This window comes from Hyla sarda, chromosome 1 (genome assembly GCF_029499605.1).
Source record: "Hyla sarda isolate aHylSar1 chromosome 1, aHylSar1.hap1, whole genome shotgun sequence".
Lineage (NCBI taxonomy): Eukaryota > Metazoa > Chordata > Amphibia > Anura > Hylidae > Hyla > Hyla sarda.
The window spans coordinates 332,733,287-332,756,069 of NC_079189.1; the positions used below are offsets into that span (position 1 = coordinate 332,733,287).

Below are 22,783 nucleotides of genomic sequence, written 5' to 3' on the forward strand. Positions count from 1 at the left end.
TGGTACTGTGGAGCAGTGTGTTGTTCGCCGCCCTCTCGAGTCACTGGGGCCGGCGCTGCATGCAGTAATGCGGTCCGGAGCGTGTGACGTATTTCTGGCCACGTTCAAAAGAGGCATGGGAATCCCTTTCCTGGATCCCCTGTTGGCCTCCTTAGCGTCCGGAAGCCTGGGGACAGCAGCAACAGCCAGCCCGCAGCAAGCCACAAGCACTCTGTGTTAGCAGCTCTGCAGTGTAGCCGTTGCAACCATTTCCCCTCCTGCAAGGTCTGAGGCTTCAGCAGATTTAGGGGGACACTCAAAGAAAAGTAGCTCCAGCCAATCATCGGAGGTGCGAATCTACGTCCTGGGTTGGATCATTTCAATTTGTTTTTCATCTTGCTAGCCTAATGGGGTGTTAATTTCTTTGTTATAGGTCATCAAAAAGTCCTCCTCTAAAACCTGTATCTGGGAATGTGCGGACTGTAGAAAGCCATTAGACTCTGCCTATAAGAAATCTATTTGCGCAGAATGTATTGAAATGATTGTGGCCGAGGAATACTCTGCTATTGCTAATAACCTTAGAGTGATGATTCGTGAGGCGATTGACTCATCCCTGAAAAGTTTTGGGAGTAATTGGAAGTGCTACATCCTCTACCTCTGGGTTGACTCCAGCTGTCCCGAATCCACCTAGTGTTCAGGAAGAAAGATTATCTGAATTCAGGACACTGACCAACTTCTCAAAGCAAGCCGCTTCACTGCAAACCTTGAGGAGGATAAGGAAACGGTTACAGCCGAAGATGCTTTATATGAAGGCTTGGGTTCTAAAAGATCCCATGCGTTTAAAGATGTACTCCGGACCTAAGACTATATATATATATATATATATATATATATATATATATATATATATATTCTATTTGTATAAAATTTTGGAGGCCACTGCTCTTTTTTTTTTATTGGTATGTTCAGACCTGGGTGTAGGAGTGTTGATTGCGGTATCAGTGGCCGTAGCTGCTAAATTCCACTTCACTGCCGAGGTGCTAAGTGAAAACAAGTGCTAGTGTACGTATACAATATAGAAAGAGAATGTTCACTTGCACTCACCGGTCCTGTGACTTGCTGTGTTTTGGACAATTCCGTAATGCTGGGAGATGCCTGGATGAGGGTGCTCAGAGGCTAACAGCCGTTTTTGCGCACAGCCGTGCGCTTCTTCCGGCCTCCTATATAAGATGCCTGATCGCAGGGGTCCTGCCGCTGGGGACCCCCGCAATCTTTCATGCAGCACCCCGCTATCATCATGAATCACGATGACTGGGCCGGAGTATCGTGACATCACGGCTCCGCCCCGTGTGACGTCACGCTCTAACCCCTCAATGCAAGCCTATGGGAAGGGGCATTACCAATTTTTTTTTTATTTTTTTAAATGAAGTAGTTTTCTATAGTTAGTGTTTTTGGCTCCGACTGGAGTACTTTTTTCTGAACTGAGGTGTGGAGAGGCAGGTCCCTTTTTATGATCCCAGGTTTCCTGTCCTGCAGTGGGAGGTCCTCTCCAAGGGTGCTGTCGTGAGCTAATGAAAAACTGAGTACCGGTAAGTAATCCATCTTTTTTTACTATAATTATTATTATTATTATTATTATTATTGCACTTCTTTGAAAGTATGATTAGAATTGTACTATTTTGACCTCCTATAATTTTTCTAATTTTTGTGTATACGAGGTTGTATGATCTGGAGTTTTTATAGGCATTTTTGATGGAACTATTTGTTCCTTTTTTGTTTTTGACACATGATGTGACCAAAAACCACCATTTCGAGCATTATTTTTATTTAAATTTTTTTTTACATTTACACCATTATCTGTGTGAGATCATAAACATTACATTTTAATACTTCAGACTTTTCTGTGGGCAGCATTACCAAATTGGGGGGGGGGGTTATTTTTTTATTTTTTTTAAACATTTAATTTTAATGGGAAAAGTGTAATTTTAATTTGTATTAATAGTAGGTTTTTGTATATTAAAAAAAATAAGATTCATACTAAAAAGTTAAGCAACCATTAGGTTGCAATGTACTATGTAGTAACAGTACTGATCAGCACTATCAGCGATCTTCTTGCACAGCCTGCCTTGGCAAATTGCACAATAAGATCAGCCAACCTGCTTGCCATTTGCACTTATTGAACAACCACAATTTCACTACGAGCATCCGATATACTCACTCTTCCCTATAAAAGCCTTGATCGGCATTGATCATGCCATCTATAGGGTCAATGGCAGACATCAGCATGACAGCTAATGTCCACCATTAGCGGTAGGTCCACAGCTGCTGATAGCAGACAGTACACCCTCACTATGAAGTAACTGCTGCCCTACCTGTGCCTTTAATGTTTATCATTGTGTGCAAAGTAGTTTTGATCACTTCAATGTAGGTCTTATGGTATTCTCAGGCTACCTGTAATGTAACCTTATTTACTTGGCATAGAAAATACTTATATTGTTCTCTAAAGTTTTTGATGGTCATTATTTTGTTTATGTACAGCTTCCCGAGCCAAACTCAGTATGATTAATACAATGTCAAAGATTCGGGGTCAAGAAAAGGGACCTGGGTACCCGCAAGCTGAAGCTTTGCTAGCAGAAGCAATGTTCAAGTATGGGAGAGAGATTGGAGATGAATCTAATTTTGGTAAGTTATTTTTTGGTTTAAATGCATTGTCATTTGCTGTGACATAATGTACATGTTGTTTCTTAATTATTTCTACCAATATTCTTTAATTTAAGATAAGTTCAGTAGCAAAAAGTGTGTACGAACATCCTTGCTGTAGCAAGTGGTTTGCTGCCACAGAGACAGGTGGAGATGACAAGTCATTACTGCAGCATTGAAAGCCAGGAACAGCTTGGGATGTTACTAAATTTGTTACCAGTTATACTAAAACTTTTTACACAAAAGTGTATGTCAATCTGCTAATTTTTTCCTGCTCTGTAACATGATTCTGGTAGCTTGGACAGCATTTCCATGGTGACAGGTTTCCTTTAACCCCTTAAGGACCAAGGACGTACCGGTACGTCCTTGGTCCTGCTCTTCTGATATAACGCGGGGTTACACAGTAACCCCGCGTCATATCATGGCGGGCCCGGCGTCATAGTGAAGCCGGGACCCGCCTCTAATAGCGCGCAGCGCCGATCGCGGTGCCGCGTGCTATTAACCCTTTAGCCGCGCGCTCAGAGCTGAGCCGCGCGGCTAAAAGTGAAAGTGAAAGTTCCCGGCTAGCTCAGTCGGGCTGTTCGGGATAGCCGCGGCTAATCGTGGCATCCCAAACAGCTGACAGGACAGCGGGAGGGCCCCTTCCTGCCTCCTCGCTGTTCGATCGCCGAATGACTGCTCAGTGCCTGAGATCCAGGCATGAGCAGTCATGCGGCAGAATCGTTGATCACTGGTTTCTTATGAGAAACCAGTGATCAACATAGAAGATCAGTGTGTGCAGTGTTATAGGTCCCTATGGGACCTATAACACTGCAAAAAAAAAGTGAAAAAAAAAAGTGAATAAATATCATTTAACTCCTCCCCTATTAAAAGTTTGAATCACCCCCCTTTTCCAATAATAAAAAAAACACAGTGTAAATAAAAATAAACATATGTGGTATCAGCGCGTGCGGAAATGTCCGAATTATAAAAATATATCATTAATTAAACCGCTCGGTCAATGGCGTGCGCGCAAAAAAATTCCAAAGTCCAAAATAGTGCATTTTTGGTCACTTTTTATATCATTTAAAAATGAATAAAAAGTGATCAATAAGTCCTATCAATGCAAAAATGGTACCATTAAAAACTTCAGATCACGGCGCAAAAAATGAGCCCACATACCGCCCCAAACATGGAAAAATAAAAAAGTTATAGGGGTCAGAAAATGACAATTTTAAACGTATTAATTTTCCTGCATGTAGTTTTGATTTTTTTCCAGAAGTCCGACAAAATCAAACCTATATAAGTAGGATATCATTTTAATCGTATGGACCTACAGAATACATATCAGGTGTAATTTTTACCGAAAAATGTACTACGTAGAAACGGAAGCCCCCAAAAGTTACAAAACAGCGTTTTTTTTTTCAATTTTGTCGCACAATGATTTTTTTTCCCATTTCACCGTAGATTTTTGGGCAAAATGACTGACGTCATTACAAAGTAGAATTGGTGGCGCAAAAAATAAGCCATCATATGGATTTTTAGGTGTAAATTTGAAAGAGTTATGATTTTTTAAAGGCAAGGAGCAAAAAACGAAAATGCAAAAACGGAAAAACCTCCGGTCCTTAAGGGGTTAAAGGGGTACTCCGGTGGTAAATTTTTTGACTATATGGCATCTTCTTTGTAAGTTTAGTTTTTTTTGCAATATACATGTGTTATATGTTTTGGCAGCATGTATGTGTTTTTCTTACCTGTTTGTTGGGCAGGAAGTTCTGTAGTTCAGAGGGTTTTCTTTTACTGATGTCCACAGTTCTGAGTCTGTTGTGGACAACATGTCATAGCACTTTTTTTTCTCTGTCTGCATGAGAGGAATAAGCCACGCCCCCTCATCTCATCCAGCTGAGTACACAGCTCCTCACTTCCCCTCCCCCCTGATCTGTATTCTAAGGACACAGGTCTGTACAGGAGAAGGACCTCACAGAGAAGATGTGTTATCTGAAGGGGAGGATGAGAAGGTGCACGGGCTGGGGATGTATGGACTGCAGGGGAATAAATCTCATACTGGGAATGATCTCTATGGGGGAGTTTTATCAAAACCTGTGCAGAGGAAATCTTGCCCAGTTGCCCATAGCAACCTATCAGATCACTTCTTTCATTTTTCACAGGCCTTCATAAAAATGAAAGTGGTAAGCTGATTAGTTGCTATGGGCAACTGGGCAAGTTTTCCTCTACACAGGTTTTGATAAATCTCCCCCTATATGTGAAGGGGGGGGGGGGGGGGGAGACTCCTGAATGACACATGCTGGGAGTTGTAGTCCCTGTTCTGTGTGTGTTTGTGCTAGTGTTTCCAAACCAGTGTGCCTCCAGCTGTTGCAAAACTACAACTCCCAGCATGCCCTGACAGACTTTGGGCATGCTGGGAGTTGTAGATTTGCAACAGCTGGAGGTACACTGGTTGGGAAACACTGTTCTAGCCTATTCAGCATACACATCATGTTACACCAGTGTTTCCCAACCAGTGTGCCTCCAGCTGTTGCAAAACTACAACTCCTAGCATGCCCAAAGGCTGTGAGTGCAAGCTGGCAGTTGTAGTTTTGCCACAGACTGAAGACTCCTGATTGACACATGCTGGGAGTTGTAGTCCCTTTTGTGTGTGTATGCCAGTGTATCACAACCAAGGCTGATTATATTAGTGTGCTGTGTATAAGGGGGCTGACCTGGGAAAATAATAGGGTGGGTAAAGGACGGAACAAACAAACAAAAAAAAAAAAAAAGCCGCCCCAAACCAGCAAGGCATGTGGCATGCTGGGATTTGTAGTTTTCAGCACAGCAAGAAGCAGGAAATAGAAGCAAAGATAGCAAAACAAAGTGGGGGATAAAAAGACAACAAAGAACGGAAATAGAGTAGGCTAAACAACAAGAATAGAAATGAAACAAAACAAATGGGGTACGTCAAAAATGGAAAAACACGTTGACCACCGGAGTACCCTTTTAAATGCTAGATATGTCTCAAATTTATTTCTGCTACTTCAAGGTCAGTTTCATGTTTGCAGTAATGTGGGTAAAATAATGTAGTATAAATGTTCCCAACTATTCCTGTTCTTGCTACACTAATTTAGGACTTCCTTATGGCATAATTATTTTTCTTATATTTCCTGGGCATGTTGAAAAAAAAAGTGATTCCGACCTACCCCTGAGGCAGGTTCTGCTTTCACTTCTTTTCCCGGAAGCAGGTAGAGGGAATGAGCATCAGGGGACTGGAAGGAGTTGCAAAGTGAGCTGTGGAGGACCAAGGTAGGTAAGTATCACTTGTTTTTATTTTTACAACATGCCCAGCAAAATATAAAAATATTTATTATGCCATAATACCCCTTTAAGATCTACTTTATGGTTACTGTCGTTTCCAACAACTCAACATTGATAGTCAGTGTAATTCCTTAAATATTTGTAAATCACTTCATTAACCAAAAAGGACTACTTACCCAGAAAATGACAGCTCTAAAGTCTTGGCAACTAGATGTCTTCCTTTTCTGTAAACTGCTGTCCACTACCTGTTGACAGCTGTTCCCTGTGTTTACACCAGTGTATCTACTACATACAGTCATGGCCGTAATTGTTGGAACCCCCTGATATTTTTCAAGAAAATGAAGTATTTCTCACAGAAAAGGATTGTAGTAACACATGTTTTGCTATACACATGTTTATTCCCTTTGTGTGTTGGAACTAAACTAAAAAAAAGGAGGAAAAAAAGCAAACTGGACATAATGTCACACCAAACTCCAAAAATGGACTGGACAAAATTATTGGCACCCTTTCAAAATTGTGGAAAAATAAGATTGTTTTAAGCATCTGATGCTCCTTTAAACTCACCTGGGTTAAGTTACAGGTGTGGGCAATATAAAACCATACCTGAAAGCAAATCAAAAGGAGAGAAGTTCACTTAGTCTTTGCATGGTGTGTCTGTGTGTGCCACACTAAGCATGGAGAACAGAAAGAGGAGAAGAGAACTGTATGAGGACCTGAGAACCAAAATTGTGGAAAAATATCAACAATCTCAAGGTTACAAGTCCATTTCCAGAGATGTAGATTTGCCTTTGTCCACAGTGCGCAACATTATCAAGAAGTTTGCAACCCATGGCACTGTAGCTAATCTCTCTGGGTGTGGATGGAAGAGAAAAATTGATGAAAGGTGTCAACACAGGATAGTCTAGATGGTGGATAAGCAGCCCCAAACAAGTTCTGTCCTACAGGCTCAGGGAGCATCAGTGTCAGAGCAAACTATCTGTCAACATTTAAATGAAATGAAACATTCTGGCAAGAGACCCAGGAGGACCCCACTGCTGACAGAGAGACATAAAACAGCAAGACTACTTTTTGCCAAAATTAACTTGAGTAAGCCAAAACCCTTCTGGGAAAACATCTTGTGGAAAGATGAGACCAAGATAGAGCTTTTTGGTAAAGCACATCATTCTACTGTTTACCGAAAACGGAATGAGGCCTACAAAGAAAAGAATGCAGTACTTACAGTGAAATATGGTGGAGGTTCAATGATGTTTTGGGGTTGCTTTGCTGCCTCTGGCACTGGATTTTTGAGTCGCAGTGTACAGCCCAGTGTCAGAAAGCTGGGTTTGCGTCCGAGATCTTGGGTCTTCCAGCAGGACATACGTCAAAAAGCACCCAGAAATGGATGGCAACAAAGCGTTGGAGAGTTCTGAAGTGGCCAGCAATGAGTCCAGATCTAAATCCCATTGAACACCTGTGGAGTGATCTTGAAATGGCTGTTGGGAAAAGGTACCCTTCCAATGAGAGACCTGGAGCAGTTTGCAAAGGAAGAGTGGTCCAACATTCCGGCTGAGAGGTTTAAGAAGCTTATTGATGGTTATAGGAAGCAACAGATTTCAGTTATTGTTTCCAAAGGGTGTGCAACCAAATATTAAGTTAAGGGTTCCAATGATTTTGTCCAGCCCATTTTTGGAGTTTGGTGTGACATTATGTCCAATTTGCTTTTTTTCCTCCCTTTTTTTGTTTAGTTCCAATACACACAAAGGGAATAAACATGTGTATAGCAAAACATGTGTTACTGCAATCCTTTTCTGTAAGATGCTTCATTTCCTTGCAAAATTTCAGGGGTGCTAACATTTACGGCCATGACTGTATGTCCTTAGTGCTACAGTGTAATCTTCGTCTCACCAGTCCTTTTAGTTTGCCCACAGTAGCCCCCCCCCCCATCTATGGTAGTTTACTTTGTAAATCATCAACTCTGCACAGCAAGTTCAGTCCAGTGCACTGTTTTCCAGCACTATGTCATGGCATTGCATGTGCTTTTATTGGAGAGAAAGTCTTTGTATGTGTAATACCAGCAGACAAGACAGGTCTGGTTCAGCCCCCCTGAAAAGGAGAGAATGAGAAATAGCTGTGCACTATGGATAGGGCTCTCAGGGGCTCAATACCAGCAGTGACATCACATATAGGTTGTATAAAAAAAATCTTTTGAAACGACAGGTAAACTGTAAGCATTTGACACTCCACTACAACACGTTTATATTGTGCAATCCATTGCGCATTTTGTTACATAAATTAACAATGTTGTGATGTATTCTTACCAGGTCCAGCTCTTCTTGATGCAGGAGAAGCTATGAGAGAACTTTCTGACATCAAAGACTCATTAGACATTGAGGTGAAGCAAAACTTCATAGACCCTCTACAAAATCTGCACGACAAAGATTTAAAGGAAATTCAGGTACAGCAAATTGTAATAGCAACTTAGAAAAATTAGACAATAATAGGCTTTAAATTCAAAACACTACTGTAAGGTCTAATGTGCCGCCTTCACGGTATTGGATTTTTTAGCAGTTGCTATAAATTTCTGTTGCCATGTATAATTGATTAATTGACAAAGTAAGGAAACGTGACACATGCAGTTACTTATCTCCAGTAAGCAGCACACTATCTGCTTATAATGGATGCTAGCATTTCATATTGTACATAAAATCTTCTAACAAGTATGACAGAATTAGGTGCAGAAAATGATCAGTCATCACTCTTTTGGGCACTTCTTAAAATATTTTGCATTCGGAAAGTCTTCAGAGCCTTTTAACAAAATCCAAGTTTTTCCCCATCATTCTTCACTCAACACCCCATAATGAGAATGTAAAAACAGAATTTAGAAAAAAATTGCAAATGTATTTAATAGGAAAAACTAAAATTTAGCTTGGAAATAAGTACTCAGATCCCTTACTCAGTACTTAGTTGAAGCACCTTTGGAAGTGATTACAGCCTACAGTCTTCTCAAATTCTGTTAGGTTGGATGGGGACTGTCGGTGGACATCCATTTTCAGTTCTATCCAGGGATGTTCCATTGGGTTTAAGTCAGTGTGGATGTTCTGGCCTGGCCTATCCAGAGCAGAGTTGTCCCTAAGCCACTCTTGGCTGTATGCCTAGGATCATTTTCTTGTTGAAACTTGAACCTTCGGTCCAGTCAGAGGTCCAGAGCACTCTGGATCGAGATATGCTCTTTTATGTTTTCTCCTTGACCAGTCTCCTTGTCTCACCGAAAAAAGGTCCCCACAGCATGATGCTGCCCCACCAAGCTTGATTGTAGGGATGGTATTGGGCAGGTGATGAGCAGTGCCTGGATCCCTCCAGAATTGACACTTAGAATTTAGGCCAGAAAGTTCAATTTTGGTTACATCAGACCTGAGTCTTTTTTAGGTGCTTTTTTGGCCACTCTGCCATAAAGCATTTCTGAATGGCCATATGTATCTGCTTTAATTAGTGAAAAAATATATTCCCTATTGTGCCTTTCTATGCAGAGGACTTCTATAGTACAGTTTTTTTCTGAATTTACAAATAAATATGTGTCAACAACAGGTTGTTTGCAACAGATTGTTTGCTTTGGGGGTATTCAACACCATTAATCCAGCCTCTGGTAGTGGGAACCTGTGCAGGGCTATCCTCACCAAAGATACTACACAGTTAGAGGAAAACCAGTCGAAGTGTCATGGAAAGCATGTGGCGGGAGAACAAAACACCAAGCCTTTTTGTCTGGCAAAACTCTGCAACAATTTGATTGGCCTGTTTTGACCTTTGCTAACTAAGCTTTCTAGTATTGGTTTTGTGTTACTCTACATAAGGACTAAAAATACAAAACTTTAGAGATTTTGCACTATATGCAACACAATGATATAGGAAATATTATAGAATTAACTTTTTTCTTTTAGTAGATAAAAATAAGTTTAGATTTTGTGTGTTGTTGGGATTTGTCTTCTAGGACAGTCAAAGTCAAGAAGTCCCCACAACAGGATTTCCTTATTATTTCACAAGTGAAATATTTATAGTCAGTTTATCAGTCATCACCACAATCGTTCTTTTCATAGGCTATCCACAAATCATGACTTATTTGGGGGGGGGGGGGGGAGGGGAGGGGTCTTAGGGACTGAAGTTGAGATATATTTTTGTAGAATGCTCTGAAATTGGAGATTTTCCTAGTTTTTAAAGGCAGGACGCGAATATTATGCTATCATCTTTCCTTTACTGTCAACAGCAGCCAAACAGTTAAATGTATATAGATAGAAAAAACTTGAATAACATTGTAATACAGACATGCTGGTATTCTAAAATAACCAATCAGCAAGAGACCTAGTACATATAAGTCCCTGTCATGATAATATCTTCCTCTTTCTTGTAGCGAAGTAGTAAGATAATAAGTGATAATAAAAATATAACAGTCAAATTATAAATATATTGTCATGGAGAGGAGATGAAGAAAGTCCATATGAATGGTTCTCGTGATAAAGAGGAGATGTAGATCAATTCAGTGAATGAAATATCAACGATGAGAGAAACTAAAAACGATGAAATGTTGAATAAAGCTCTGTTACTCGAAGATAGAAGTAAACTTTTCTTTAAACGTGACTTTAATATGCTGTGAATAAAGTATAAACATATATTGTTATTAGTTACATGGGATGGGTATAATGGGGGGGGATAATATTTGCGTCCTGTCTTTACTAAAATCCATATTTTCCATAATAAAACTAGGAAAATCTCCAATTTTATAACAAGACAGGACAGCTGCATATTATGCTAATTTAAAGCTTATGGAAGAAATATTAAATATAAATTCAATAAACAATTAACATATATAAATAATGTAAGCATGACATAAGGTTGTGAAAATAATAAAAGGAGAATTATGAGAGGATAGTTGAGACATGTGATTCAGGTCTAAAGTAGAAAGATCTAAAGGTTGATTCAGATGTCCAGTTAGCTGCTTTTAGAATGTCAGCTAAAGATCCTCCTAATTGAACAAGTTTTATGGAAATAGCACTTCTGGTGGAGTGTACACCAAATTGGGAGATGTCAATCCCAGCAAGGTTCGTTGATTGACGAACCCATCTGGCTAGGGTGGCGAGGATACGGGTAAGTGTGGTTTACAGGATATTAAAAGTTGTGAGGGAGGAGATGGTCTGATTCTGTGCGAGATTCGTAAGAATGTAAGCAACGAACTACGCATAGTTTCTCTTGATGTGGGAAATATGGATAGAATACAGAATGAAGGTTGGTTTTTGTTCTTCTAAAAATAGAAAAACGTACTCCCTGAGGTAAATATTGTCTGCAAGAGAGAGCTAAAGTCCTCACGTCAGAAGCTCTTTTGACCGAGATGAGACATAGTAAAACTGTGAGTTTGAAAGAGAGGAATTTTAATGATCATGAATCATTATCTTCCCAGTTTATGAACATGTTTAAAAGGATAGAGACATCCCAAGTGGATTGATATTTAGGGAGTGGAGGTCTACGAAAGCGTAAACCTTTCAATAATTTAGACCAGTGGATGTCTTCCAACAGGTATGGAATCGATTTAGGGCGTGATTGGAAGAAATAGCCGACCGATATAGATTGATCGTGCGATAAGCTTTACCGGATTCAAATAAAGATGAAAGGAAGTTTAAGACAGAGGGAAGAGGTGCATGAGTGGGATCCAAATCCCGTTGTGAGCACCAATGAATCCAAATCTTCCAGGCTGATCGGTAAGCCAAACTGCTACCTGGAGCCCATGCATCTGACAAAATGTCTCTAGTTGAGAAAGGTTTGTGTCAAGTTCTGTTGACCCGATATCAATCAAGCAATTAGAGTTAGTTGATTGGATGTTATTAAGGGATGATATTGACCTGAGTTGTCTTGTAGAAGGGATTGGTAGGAAGGAATCACTCGTGGAAAATCTATTACCATTCCCAGAATTTGAGGTAACCATGATTGCATTGGCTACCAAGGGGTGATTAGAACTATGGTAGACTTTTGGATTGATGTCTGAAGTAGGACTCTGGGAATTAAACGAAAAGGAGGAAAGGCATATAGGGTTTCCGGAGGCCAAATTTGAAGGAATGCATCTATTCCGATTGCCTCTGGGTCTGTGCACCAGCTGTAGAAGTGTTGAGTTTGACGATTCAACCGGGATGCAAACTGCAAACATGTCTAGTTGGAGAGGGCCCCAAAGGGAATTAATTTGTTGAAATATTATCGGGTCTAATTTCCAATCGCTGTAATCTTTCAGGTGACTGGAATTCTAATTCACTATCTGATTGGATATCCCTGGGATGTATTCTGCTTTCAGAATGATGTGTTTGTCCAGACAGAAGTGCCACAGTTCCTTCGTGATGTTGTAAAGGATTTTGGATTTTTTCCCTCCGAGACGATTGATGTATTGGACAGCAGAAATGTTGTCCATATGTAATAGAATGCAGCCGTAATGAAAATCTTTTGCAAAGCTCTTGAGAGCAAAGAAGCCAGCTAATAATTCTAAACAGTTGATGTGGAGAGTAGGTTCCCTCTCTACTGGAGGGAAATGGTCCCTTACTGAATCCAAACGGGTGCCCCATCCTAGAAGACTCTCGTCTGATTCTAAGATTAGATCTGGTTTGGAATTGAAAATAGTTTTTCCATTCCAGTTGAGTTGAATCTCGTCTGAATAGCAGAGACCATTTTGTAAGTGTTGTATTTTGAGTCTCTGAAGAGCTCTGTAGTGTAGGGGGGGCTGGGAAAATTGCTTGAGGATGAGAGTAGACCCACTATTCTGGCAATGGAGCGGAGAGATATCAAGTCCTTGTTGAGGATATGTCTGATCTCTTTCCGAATCATCATGAGTCTTCTGGATGGAAGACTGAGAATGGCTGATTGTGTATTTACAATGAAACCTAGAAATTCCAGTTCTTGGGTTGGATTAAGAATGGATTTGTTATGATTGATAAGGAAACCTAAATGTGATAGGAGGGAGATTGTCCAATTCATATGAAGAGTTGCTATTGATGGGGATTTTGCCATGATGAGGATATCATCCAAATAAATGATCAGACGAACTCCCCAGCTGCGGAGAAGGGAAATTACTGGTTTGAGAAGTTTGGTGAAACTCCAGGGGGCTGAAGATAGGCCAAATGAAAGGCAAGTGAATTGCCATTTTTGACCTTTCCAAATGAATTGGAGGTAAGGTTGTGAAGATGGATGGATTGGGACTGTAAGGTATGCGTCCTTGAGATCTATTTTTATCAACCAGTTGTGTTGGAAAAGAAGATCTCTTAAAAGATGGATGCCCTCCATCTTGAAATGTCTGTAAATTACAAAGTTGTTTAGTAATTTTAAGTTGATCACTGGTCGGTGACCCCCATCTTTTTTCTTGACTAAAAATAGGTTGCTGAGAAAGTCTGGTGATGAGGTTGGGACCTCTATGATGGCTTTCTTTAGTATAAGCTTCTGAATTTCTAGCTGTATCAGTTCTTGATCTTGAAGGGATAATTAGATGGGGTGTGGATTGTGTAATTGAATTGGGCGTGATGTAAATTCTATCTGGAATCCCATTACCGTGTTTAATATCCATGCATCTGAAGTGATCGTATTCCAGTTTTAGAAAAAATACATGATCCTTCCTCCCAACGGAATTTGAGAAGAAGGTGGCTGACTTACCTGAAGAGGGTCTTGAACGAGGAAATCCTCTCTATCCCCGGGCTCTCCATGGATGTCCCCGGTAAGGAAAGAATGGAAATGGTTGTACTGGGTTGAGAATGAATGCTGGTTTTTCTGGTTGAGGAGGGGCTCTGTATGATTGTCTTTGTTGAAAGGAACGGCTGGGAAAGCGCCCCTTTCCTCTCCCAGCCTTCCCAAAAACCTTAGGTGTAAACACCTTTTTAAGAGAAGTTTGCACCTTATCGAAGGACGTGAATAAGTTTACATACTTATTTATTTCTTTAAGAAAAGCGTCCCCAAATAGTAAGCCTTCAGTAAGTTTCATACGCATTAGAAGCTAAGTGATTACGTTGGTGGTCAAGTCGCATCAAAATAGAGCGCTTACGTTCAGTGCATAGAGCTGAATTCGTATTACCTAACATGCAGAATGCTCTTTGAATCCAACCCTTTAGGGTGTCAATGTCTATAGGGGTACCAGAAGAAGATTGTTCTGCTAGATCCATTATCTTGGTTAATGGACCCGTCATATCAAGAAGTTTGTCTTGGCATAATTTAAAGGCGCAGTCTATGCCTTTTTTAGGATTTTTTTCCTGTTTTAAGTAAGAATTTTGTCAGAATGGGATCTAACTCAGGGGTTATTGAAGCTTGATCAGGTAAAGTGGGCCTAGGGCATTCGGCTCTAAGTTTATTACGACTGGATTTGTCAAGGGCTTTGCGAAACCACATAGAAATATATTTTGAAACAAGTGGATTTGGTACCCATTCCCCAGAACATGGATTTTTGACAAGGGAAGGGTCAAAAAACTGGGTCCCTGACCCATCCATCAATATATTTTCTGAATTTGTTTGATCCTGAGGATTTTCATCACTGTCAGATATAGTGTCATATTGCGCGTAATTTTCCGGGTCTGATATGTCAGATTCCTCACAGGTAGAGGAAGTGGGAGATTCAGCATATGAATCTGGTTTTGTCCTTTTTGACCCGTTTTAGATTTTTCAACTCACTGGTAGAGGGTCTTTTGTGGGTTTGAACCACATTCATAGAATGGCTGCATGATGGTAATGAGCCTATGTAATCATCCTGGCATTTCTCCTTATGGGAGGATTTCTCCCTTTTTTGAGGGATATGGCCGTCTGAGGACTGACATACCTGGTTTATTAGGTTTTATTAGCCCACAGGCCAATTTTGAAGCAGTATCGTCCGCTGGCCAAAAATGGTCAGAGGGGGTAGTAGGTATAGTTTGCGGTGGATTGGAAGGAATTTTTTGGCCCATGACTATGGCCATTGACTGGGAAATGGATTCTTGTAATACTGTAATTGCAGATTGAATAGCTGTATTCACTGAGCACTGAGTTAGACACTGACCTGTCAACCAGGGATTGTAAATGTTCATTAGGAATAAATTCCATTTCCCTGTGGGAAATATCCTCAGACCTATTTGTATCCCTTTGTCCTTCAGACATAATGTAATATATAGGGATATATAGTATATGTAAATAAATATATATTTTATAATTATGTATAGATGAGATATTATATTAAATATATATTAATTCCTGTAGAGAATAGAATATTGGACTTATTCTGTGCGGTGAGGGAACAGCAAGTAGTGTGACAGGACTGACAGGAGCGCGTTCTGTGAGGAAAGAAAGTCCCGTCTCAGAGAACAGCTGATGACCAGCTGTGAGAACGAGGCCGGTGACGTCAGCAGCGGCATGAGAGGTCTGGAGCTGATGGCGCAGTAATGAGGAGATTAACAGTAAGAAAAAAAGTAGGAGTAATATGACAGAATGATTTACTAAGCGTGTTTAAGTGTTAAAGGAAGGGTTAATAGTTGTGGGGGATGCCGAGGCTGTACGGAACAAGTGAGGTGACGGAGAACAAGTGATATAAAGAAAGAAGGAGATATGAAAAATATATATAAGCAGGCAGTTTAGAGAACACCTTATATGTATATGATATTGTGTAAATAATATACAGTATATATGCGGTAATACAATATAACATTCACAATAAGAATGACAATATAAGTGTATAGTATCTTATCTGAGACTGCTGAGCAGCAAGAAAGAGGAAGATACTATCGAGACAGGGAATTATATGTACTAGGTCTCTTGCTGATTGGTTATCTTAGAATACCAGGATGTTTGTATTACAATGTTATTCAAGTTTCTCTCTCTCTCTCTCTCTCTCTCTCCAAATTTTAAATATATATATATTTAAATACAGATTCTAAGTAATGTTTTATACATGCTATATAAATAACAGGAAATAACTAATAAATAACATTATTCTGTGCAGCACCACCTAAAAAAACTGGAGGGTAGACGCCTGGACTTTGATTACAAAAAGAAAAGACAAGGCAAAATCACCGATGATGAGATTCGTCAGGCTCTTGAGAAGTTCGATGAGTCCAAAGAAATTGCTGAGTCCAGCATGTTTAACCTATTGGAGATGGATGTAAGAGATATTTTATTGCATGCCAAACACTTTGAAACAGGCAGTTGAAGTCATAGGTTTCTATTCTTCGTATACACATTCATTAACTCCTTGGGGACGGAGCCCATTATAACCCTAAGGACGGTTGCATTTTTTGCAATTCTGACCTCTGTCACTTTAAGCATTAATAACTCTGGAATGCTTTTAATTTTCATTCTGATTCCGAGAATGTTTTTTCGTGACATATTCTACTTTATGTTAGTGGTAAATTTTTGTCGATACTTGCATCATTTCTTGGTGAAAAATTCCAAAATTTGATTAAAAAAATTGAATATTTTGCATTTTTCTAACTTTGAAGCTCTCTGCTTGTAAGGAAAACAGACATTCCAAATAAATGATATATTGATTTACAAATACAATATGTCTACTTTATGTTTGCATCATAAAGTTGACATGTTTTTACTTTTGGAAAACATCAGAGGGCTTAAAAGTTCAGAAGCAATTTTCCAATTTTTCACAAAATTTTCAAAATCTGAATTTTTCAGGGGCCAGTTCAGTTTTGAAGTGGATTTGAGGGCCTTCATATTACAAATACCCCATAAATTACCCCATCATAAAAACTGCACCCCTCAAAGTATTCAAAATGACATTCAGAAAGTTTGTTAACCCTTTAGGTGTTTCACAGGAATAGCAGCAAAGTGAAGGAAAAAATTCAAAATCTTCATTTTTTACACTCGCATGTTCTTGTAGACCCAGTTTTTGAAATTTTGCAAGGGGTAATAGGAGAAAAAGCCCACCAAAATTTGTAACCCAATTTCTCTCAAATATGGAAATACCTCATATGTGTATGTCAAGTGTTCGGCGGGCGCAGTAGAGGGCTCAGAAGGGAAGGAGCGACAATGGGATTTTGGAGAGTGAATTTTGCTGAAATGGTTTTTGGGGGCATGTGACATTTAGGAAGCCCCTATGGTGCCAGAACAGCAAACAAACCCCCACATGGCATACTATTTTGGAAACTACACCCCTCAAGGCACGTAACAAGGGGACCAGTGAGCCTTTAACACCCCACAGGTGTTTGACGACTTTTCGTTAAATTCGGATGTGTAAATGAAAAAAAAAATAATTCACTAAAGTGCAGTTTTTTTTCCCAAATTTACCATTTCTACAAAGGGTAAGAAAAATCCCCCCCAAAATTTGTAACGCAATTTCTCCCGAGTACGGAGATACCCCATATGTGGCCCTAAACTGTTGCTCTGAAGTGAGAGAGCTCCATGCGCATTTGAGGCCTGAATAAGGAATTTGCAATAGTGGTGGACCCGGTTACAAGGACGGGGCTTGTCTCCACCAAAACTCTACAGCAGTGTTTCTCAAACAGGGTGCCTCCAGCTGTTGCAAGACTCCCAGCCTGCCAGGACAGTCTATGCAAGACTACAACTCCCAGCATGTACGGTCTGTTAGTGCACTCTGGGAGTTGTAGTTTTGCAACAGCTGGAGGCACACTGTTTGGAATCACTGAGTTAGGAAACAGACTCTAGCTCAGTGTTTCCCAACCAGTGTGCCTACAGCTGTTGCAAAACTACAATTCCCAGCACAGCCAGACAGTCAGGGATGCTGGGCGTGTAGTTCTGCAATATCTGGCCCTTTAGATGTTGCAGTACTACAACTCCCAGCATGCCTGGACAGTCTGGGCATGCTAGGAGTTGTAGTTATGCAACAACTGGGGAAGAACAGTGGCCTCCAAACTGTAGCCCTCCAGATGTTGCAAAACTACAACTCCAAGCATGCCCAGACTGTCTAGGCATGCTGGGAGTTGTAGTTCTGCAACATCTGAAGGGCCAGATATTGCAGAACTACACGCCCAGCATCACTGACTGTCTGGGCATGCTGGGAGTTGTAGTTTTGCAACATCTGGAGGGCTACAGTTTGGACACCACCATATAGTGGTCTCCAAACTGTGCCACTTCAGATGTTGCAAAACTACAACTCCCAGCATGCCCAGACAGTCAGTGCATGCTGAAAGTTGTAGTTTTGCAACATCTGGACAGTGGTCTCCAAACTGTGACCCTCCAGATGTTGCAAAACTACAACTCCCAGCATGCCCAGACAGCCTTTGGATGTGTGGGCATGCTGGGAGTTGCAGTTTTGCAGCTTTTAGAAGGCCACAGTGAAGATCACTTATAGCGATCTTCACTGCAGCCTTCTCAGCCGCACTTTCCGGCCGCCGCTCATCCTGCTTCCGCCGCTGCTACGTGGATGCCGCCGATGCCGCCTCCGAAGGTCCGGGTAAGCCGGACCATGCTCCCCCCTCTCCGCCCGTGTTCCCCCGCTCTGTACCGACTTCCGATCGGTGGCCAGAGCGGGGGAAATGAACTCTAACCCCCCCGCCCCCCCTCCTGCCATTGGTGGTCAGCCTGACCGACCAATGGCAGGGGATAGGAGGGGGTGGCAACACTGCCACCTCGCTCCTATCCTTTAGGCCAGCTCCGATCAGTCTTATTTTCCAGGAGATCGGGTCACCAGTGACCCGATTTGCCCGGATCGCGGCAAATCGCAGGTCTGAATTGACCAGCGATTTGCTGCGATCGCCGATATGGGGGGTCTCAGGACCCCCCTAGACATTGCCACGGGATGCCTGCTGATAGATATCAGCAGTCATCCCGGTCCGATCACCGCCCGGCGAGCGGCAGTGATCGGAAATGCTGAGGGCGTATGGATACGCCCTCCGTCCTTAACCCCTTAACGGCGCAGGACGTATATTTACATCCTGCGCCGGCTCGCGCAATATGAAGCGGGATCGCGCCGCGATCCCGCATCATATTGCGTCGGTCCCGGCGCTCTTCAACGGCCGGGACCCGCGGCTAATACCACACATCGCCGATCGCGGCGATGTGTGGTATTAACCCTTTAGAAGCGCCTTTTGACCGCCGCTTCGAAAGTGAAAGTGACCCGGGCGTCCCGAACAGCTGGCAGGACACCGGGAGGGCCTTTACCTGCCTCCTCGGTGTCCGATCGGCGAATGACTGCTCCGTGCCTGAGATGCAGGCAGGAGCAGTCAAGCGCCGATAACGCTGATCACAGGCGTGTTAATACACGCCAGTGATCAGAATAGGAGATCAGTGTGTGCAGTGTTATAGGTCTCCATGGGACCTATAACACTGCAAAAAAAATGTAAAAAAAAAGTGTTAATAAAAGTCATTTAACCCCTTCCCTAATAAAAGTTTGAATCACCCCCCTTTTCCCATAAAAAAAATAAAACAGTGTAAAAAAAAAAAAAAAATAAACATATGTGGTATCGCCGCGTGCGTAAATGTCCGAACTATAAAAATATATCATTAATTAAACCGTACGGGCAATGGCGTACGCGCAAAAAAATTCCAAAGTCAAAAAAAGCGCATTTTTGGTCACTTTTTATACCATTAAAAAATGAATAAAAAGTGTTCAAAAAGTCCGATCAAAACAAAAATCATACCGATAAAAACTTCAGATCACAGCGCAAAAAATGAGTCCTCATACCGCCCTGTACGTGGAAACATAAAAAAGTTATAGGGGTCAGTAGATGACATTTTTAAACGTATAAATTTTCCTGCATGTAGTTATGATTTTTTCCAGAAGTGCGACAAAATCAAACCTATATAAGTAGGGTATCATTTTAACCATATGGACCTACAGAATAATGATAAGGTGTAATTTTTACCGAAATATGCACTGCGTAGAAACGGAAGCCCCCAAAAGTTACAAAATGGCATTTTTTTCTTCGATTTTGTCGCACAATGATTTTTTTTTTCCGTTTCGCTGTGCATTTTTGGGTAAAACGACTGTCACTGCAAAGTAGAATTGGCGACGCAAAAAATAAGCCATAATATGGATTTTTAGGTGGAAAATTGAAAGGGTTATGATTTTTAAAAGGTAAGGAGGAAAAAACGAAAGTGCAAAAACGGAAAAACCCTGAGTCCTTAAGGGGTTAAGTGACGGGACGCGAGGGCGTATGCATACGCCCTTCGTCCCCAAGGAGTTAAACTCAGTTTTCCATTTATTCCTATTACACATCACCTCTAGAAAGAATGTAAAATGTCGAAAAATATTAAAGACATAGCCTTCCAAAAGCGTCTCACAATAATGTGCTGGAGTTTTAGCACAGAGCTGTTATAATGGAAACCGGTTTGTAAGCTTTCTTATTATATCCCCTTTATAGTTGTGTCCATATATGTTCTATGGGATTTAGGGCAAGGATTTGTTATGGTCTACCCACTACATTCACTTTGTTGGTTTTACACCATTTTGCCACAACTTTGGAAGTATTCTTGATATTCCCGTTCATTTGGAAGACCCACCTGCACCAAAGTGTTGGTGTCTCACGATGTTTCCTTCAGTATCTCCACCAAATAGAAGACATTATGAGGATGGTCTTTTTTTTTTATTGAAAGATTTTGTAATGTTAAAGAAAAATAAAGGAGTCAAACACATAACATAAATCAGAAGCACAGTCTCATAAATAACAATATAGACCGAGATCAAACATTGCAAGGCAGAGCAGGTCATCACTAGGCACTTGAGATCCAGTCCCTGTCAAGGAAAAAGCAAAAAAAAAACAGAAAGGGCCTAGGGACTGTCCAGCATAATCTGGGGGATGAGTGACAACCTGCAATGCAGTGTAGCATAAAGCCAACCAAAATAAAGAAAAAGGGGAGGGAACAACAAACCCAGGGATAACAAACAGAAAAAAAGGACAAAGACTCAACAAGACACACAACAAAGAAGACAACGAACAAGGAGACCAAGAAAAGGAGAAAAGTAGTAGAAAGGAAAGCAGGAAGCTAGATAAAAGAAAAGATTACGGAGGTTGTTCCGTGAACCGGTCCCAAGGCTCCCACACAGCAGGAAATAAGGGTGTTGTGTTATTCAAAGAGGCGTTAAGTGACTCAAGAGATCATATTTCACGTATACAAGCCAACAGGTTGATTTCCGAGTGAGGAAGGTATCGCTTCCAGGACTTGGCTATAGGAGTTTTAGCAGCAAGGACTATGTGCATAAAGAGTTTAAAAGGTTTTTTTGGTACGCCAGGGCAGGATAGATGGAGGAGGTAGGTCATAGGATTAAGAGGAACAGGTGTACCCAGGACTGTAGCTAGAAGGCGTGCCACCATTCTCCAAAAGTCCACAATAAGCGGGCAGGTCCAGAAGATATGAAAGACACTACCAAGACCCACTCCACAATGCCAGCATGGAGGAAGAATGTTAGGGTTCAGCTTATTTAACAATTCCAGTGTGTGATACCATCCCATCAGTATTTTGTACGGCGTCTCTTTGTAAGCAGTACAAATAGACGCTGTTGAGGCCCTTTCCCAGATAATCCGCCATTGGGCAAGAGTGATAGTAGTATTCAAGGCCTCCTCCCAACGAGACATGTATTGATGAGAAGGGGGAAGTGCCTACGGAGAAGGAAAGAAGTATAGAATATATATCGGAGAGGAGTCCCTTCGTCTGAGGACCACCACGACACAACTGTTCTAAACTAGTAGGCAAGGACACCGTCAGTGATCAGAGTTTAGTAGTCATAAAGGTCGACATTTATGAATGAGTTTACACCTTTTTTTCTCCGTACAAAATGTGCTATTTTGGCGCACTGTGTGTTGTTTTGCGCCTTTTGGTGATAGAATATTTTAGTCATTCCAGATGTTTTGGAGTAGCAGTACACGCTTTCCAATTCAGCGTATGCCGTGGACTGAAATTTATGAACTGCGCCTTTTTGTAAAAAGGCGCAAAAAAGGCGCAAAGCCACTGAAAAGTGTCTAAAACTACACCATCCCAGACCTGGCGTAGCTTTTTGGTGTATGTGAAGAGAGAAATTTCAGAAAATGTGTCCTGCACAAAATGTATCAAATGCTCTGTGAACGTTTAATACATTTGGTGCTCCTACACATTATCAGCACATAAAAAAAGGGTGTAAAAAAATGCTTCACTTACACCTACAGTGATAAATGTGGGCCAAAGTGTCTAAGCTTCAGGTAGTGGAATCGCTCAGAAGGAGGAAGGCCCCTACCTGAAGCAAGCAGATCAAAAGAAAGGAGAGTTCTAGAGATAGGGTCAACCACATCCACCCAGCAAAAGAGTCCCGGGACCCCAATTCACGCACCATTCCAGAGGAAAGACTGGAAGGATAGTCAGGATGAGAAGGGAAGGACTGTAGTGGAGAGGCACAAGAGAAAAGCTTAAACTTCCTAGAACAGTATCCCCAGACATAGCGTGTAAAGGCCATTGGGCCAAGAAGTGAACAAACAGTAGAATATGAGGAGAAAGAGCTCCATAGCAAGGTATTGGGGTTTACAGGAGCCAGCCACAGTTTTTCAAGCTCCATCCACCTACTGTAGGCATGATAAGAAGACCAAGGAGCTTGGTGGTGCAGGTGAGCAGCCCAATAATATTTCGTCACATTGGGTACAGCCAGCCCCCCCCCCCTTAGACCGAGCGGCCATCATAAGGAAGGTGATGGCTTTTGCCATCCCATATAAAAAGGAACACAGACGACTGAAAGGAACGAAGAGCAGAAAGCGGTATGCGAATCGGCAATGTCTCGAAAAAATAGTTTAGGGAGAATCGTCATCTTGAAGGCTGAAATCTGTCCAAAAAAAGAAATATATTGTGTACGCCACTTTTCCATCAGAGTGCGCAGATCGCGAAAAGAGGAAGAAAATTTGTTGAGTAGAGGGAAGAATAACAAGAGGTAAGAAGA

The 22,783-nt window shown here is 41.3% G+C and overlaps 1 protein-coding gene and 1 long non-coding RNA gene across 4 annotated transcripts in view; one reads left to right on the forward strand and one right to left on the reverse strand.

The window, feature by feature from the left end:
* Window positions 1-4,629, reverse strand: part of LOC130273251 (uncharacterized) — a 37,289-nt gene extending 32,660 nt beyond the window's left edge. The window contains exon 1 of the long non-coding RNA XR_008843927.1: window positions 4,410-4,629. This is a non-coding gene — a long non-coding RNA (uncharacterized LOC130273251). The remainder of the gene's footprint in view (window positions 1-4,409) is intronic.
* Window positions 1-22,783, forward strand: part of SH3GL2 (SH3 domain containing GRB2 like 2, endophilin A1) — a 175,315-nt gene that overhangs the window by 118,921 nt on the left and 33,611 nt on the right. For all 3 annotated transcript variants that reach the window (XM_056519716.1, XM_056519695.1, XM_056519706.1), the window contains exons 4-6: window positions 2,518-2,661; window positions 8,265-8,398; window positions 15,917-16,075. In XM_056519716.1, coding sequence (XP_056375691.1) covers window positions 2,518-2,661; window positions 8,265-8,398; window positions 15,917-16,075 — 437 coding nt within the window. The remainder of the gene's footprint in view (window positions 1-2,517; window positions 2,662-8,264; window positions 8,399-15,916; window positions 16,076-22,783) is intronic.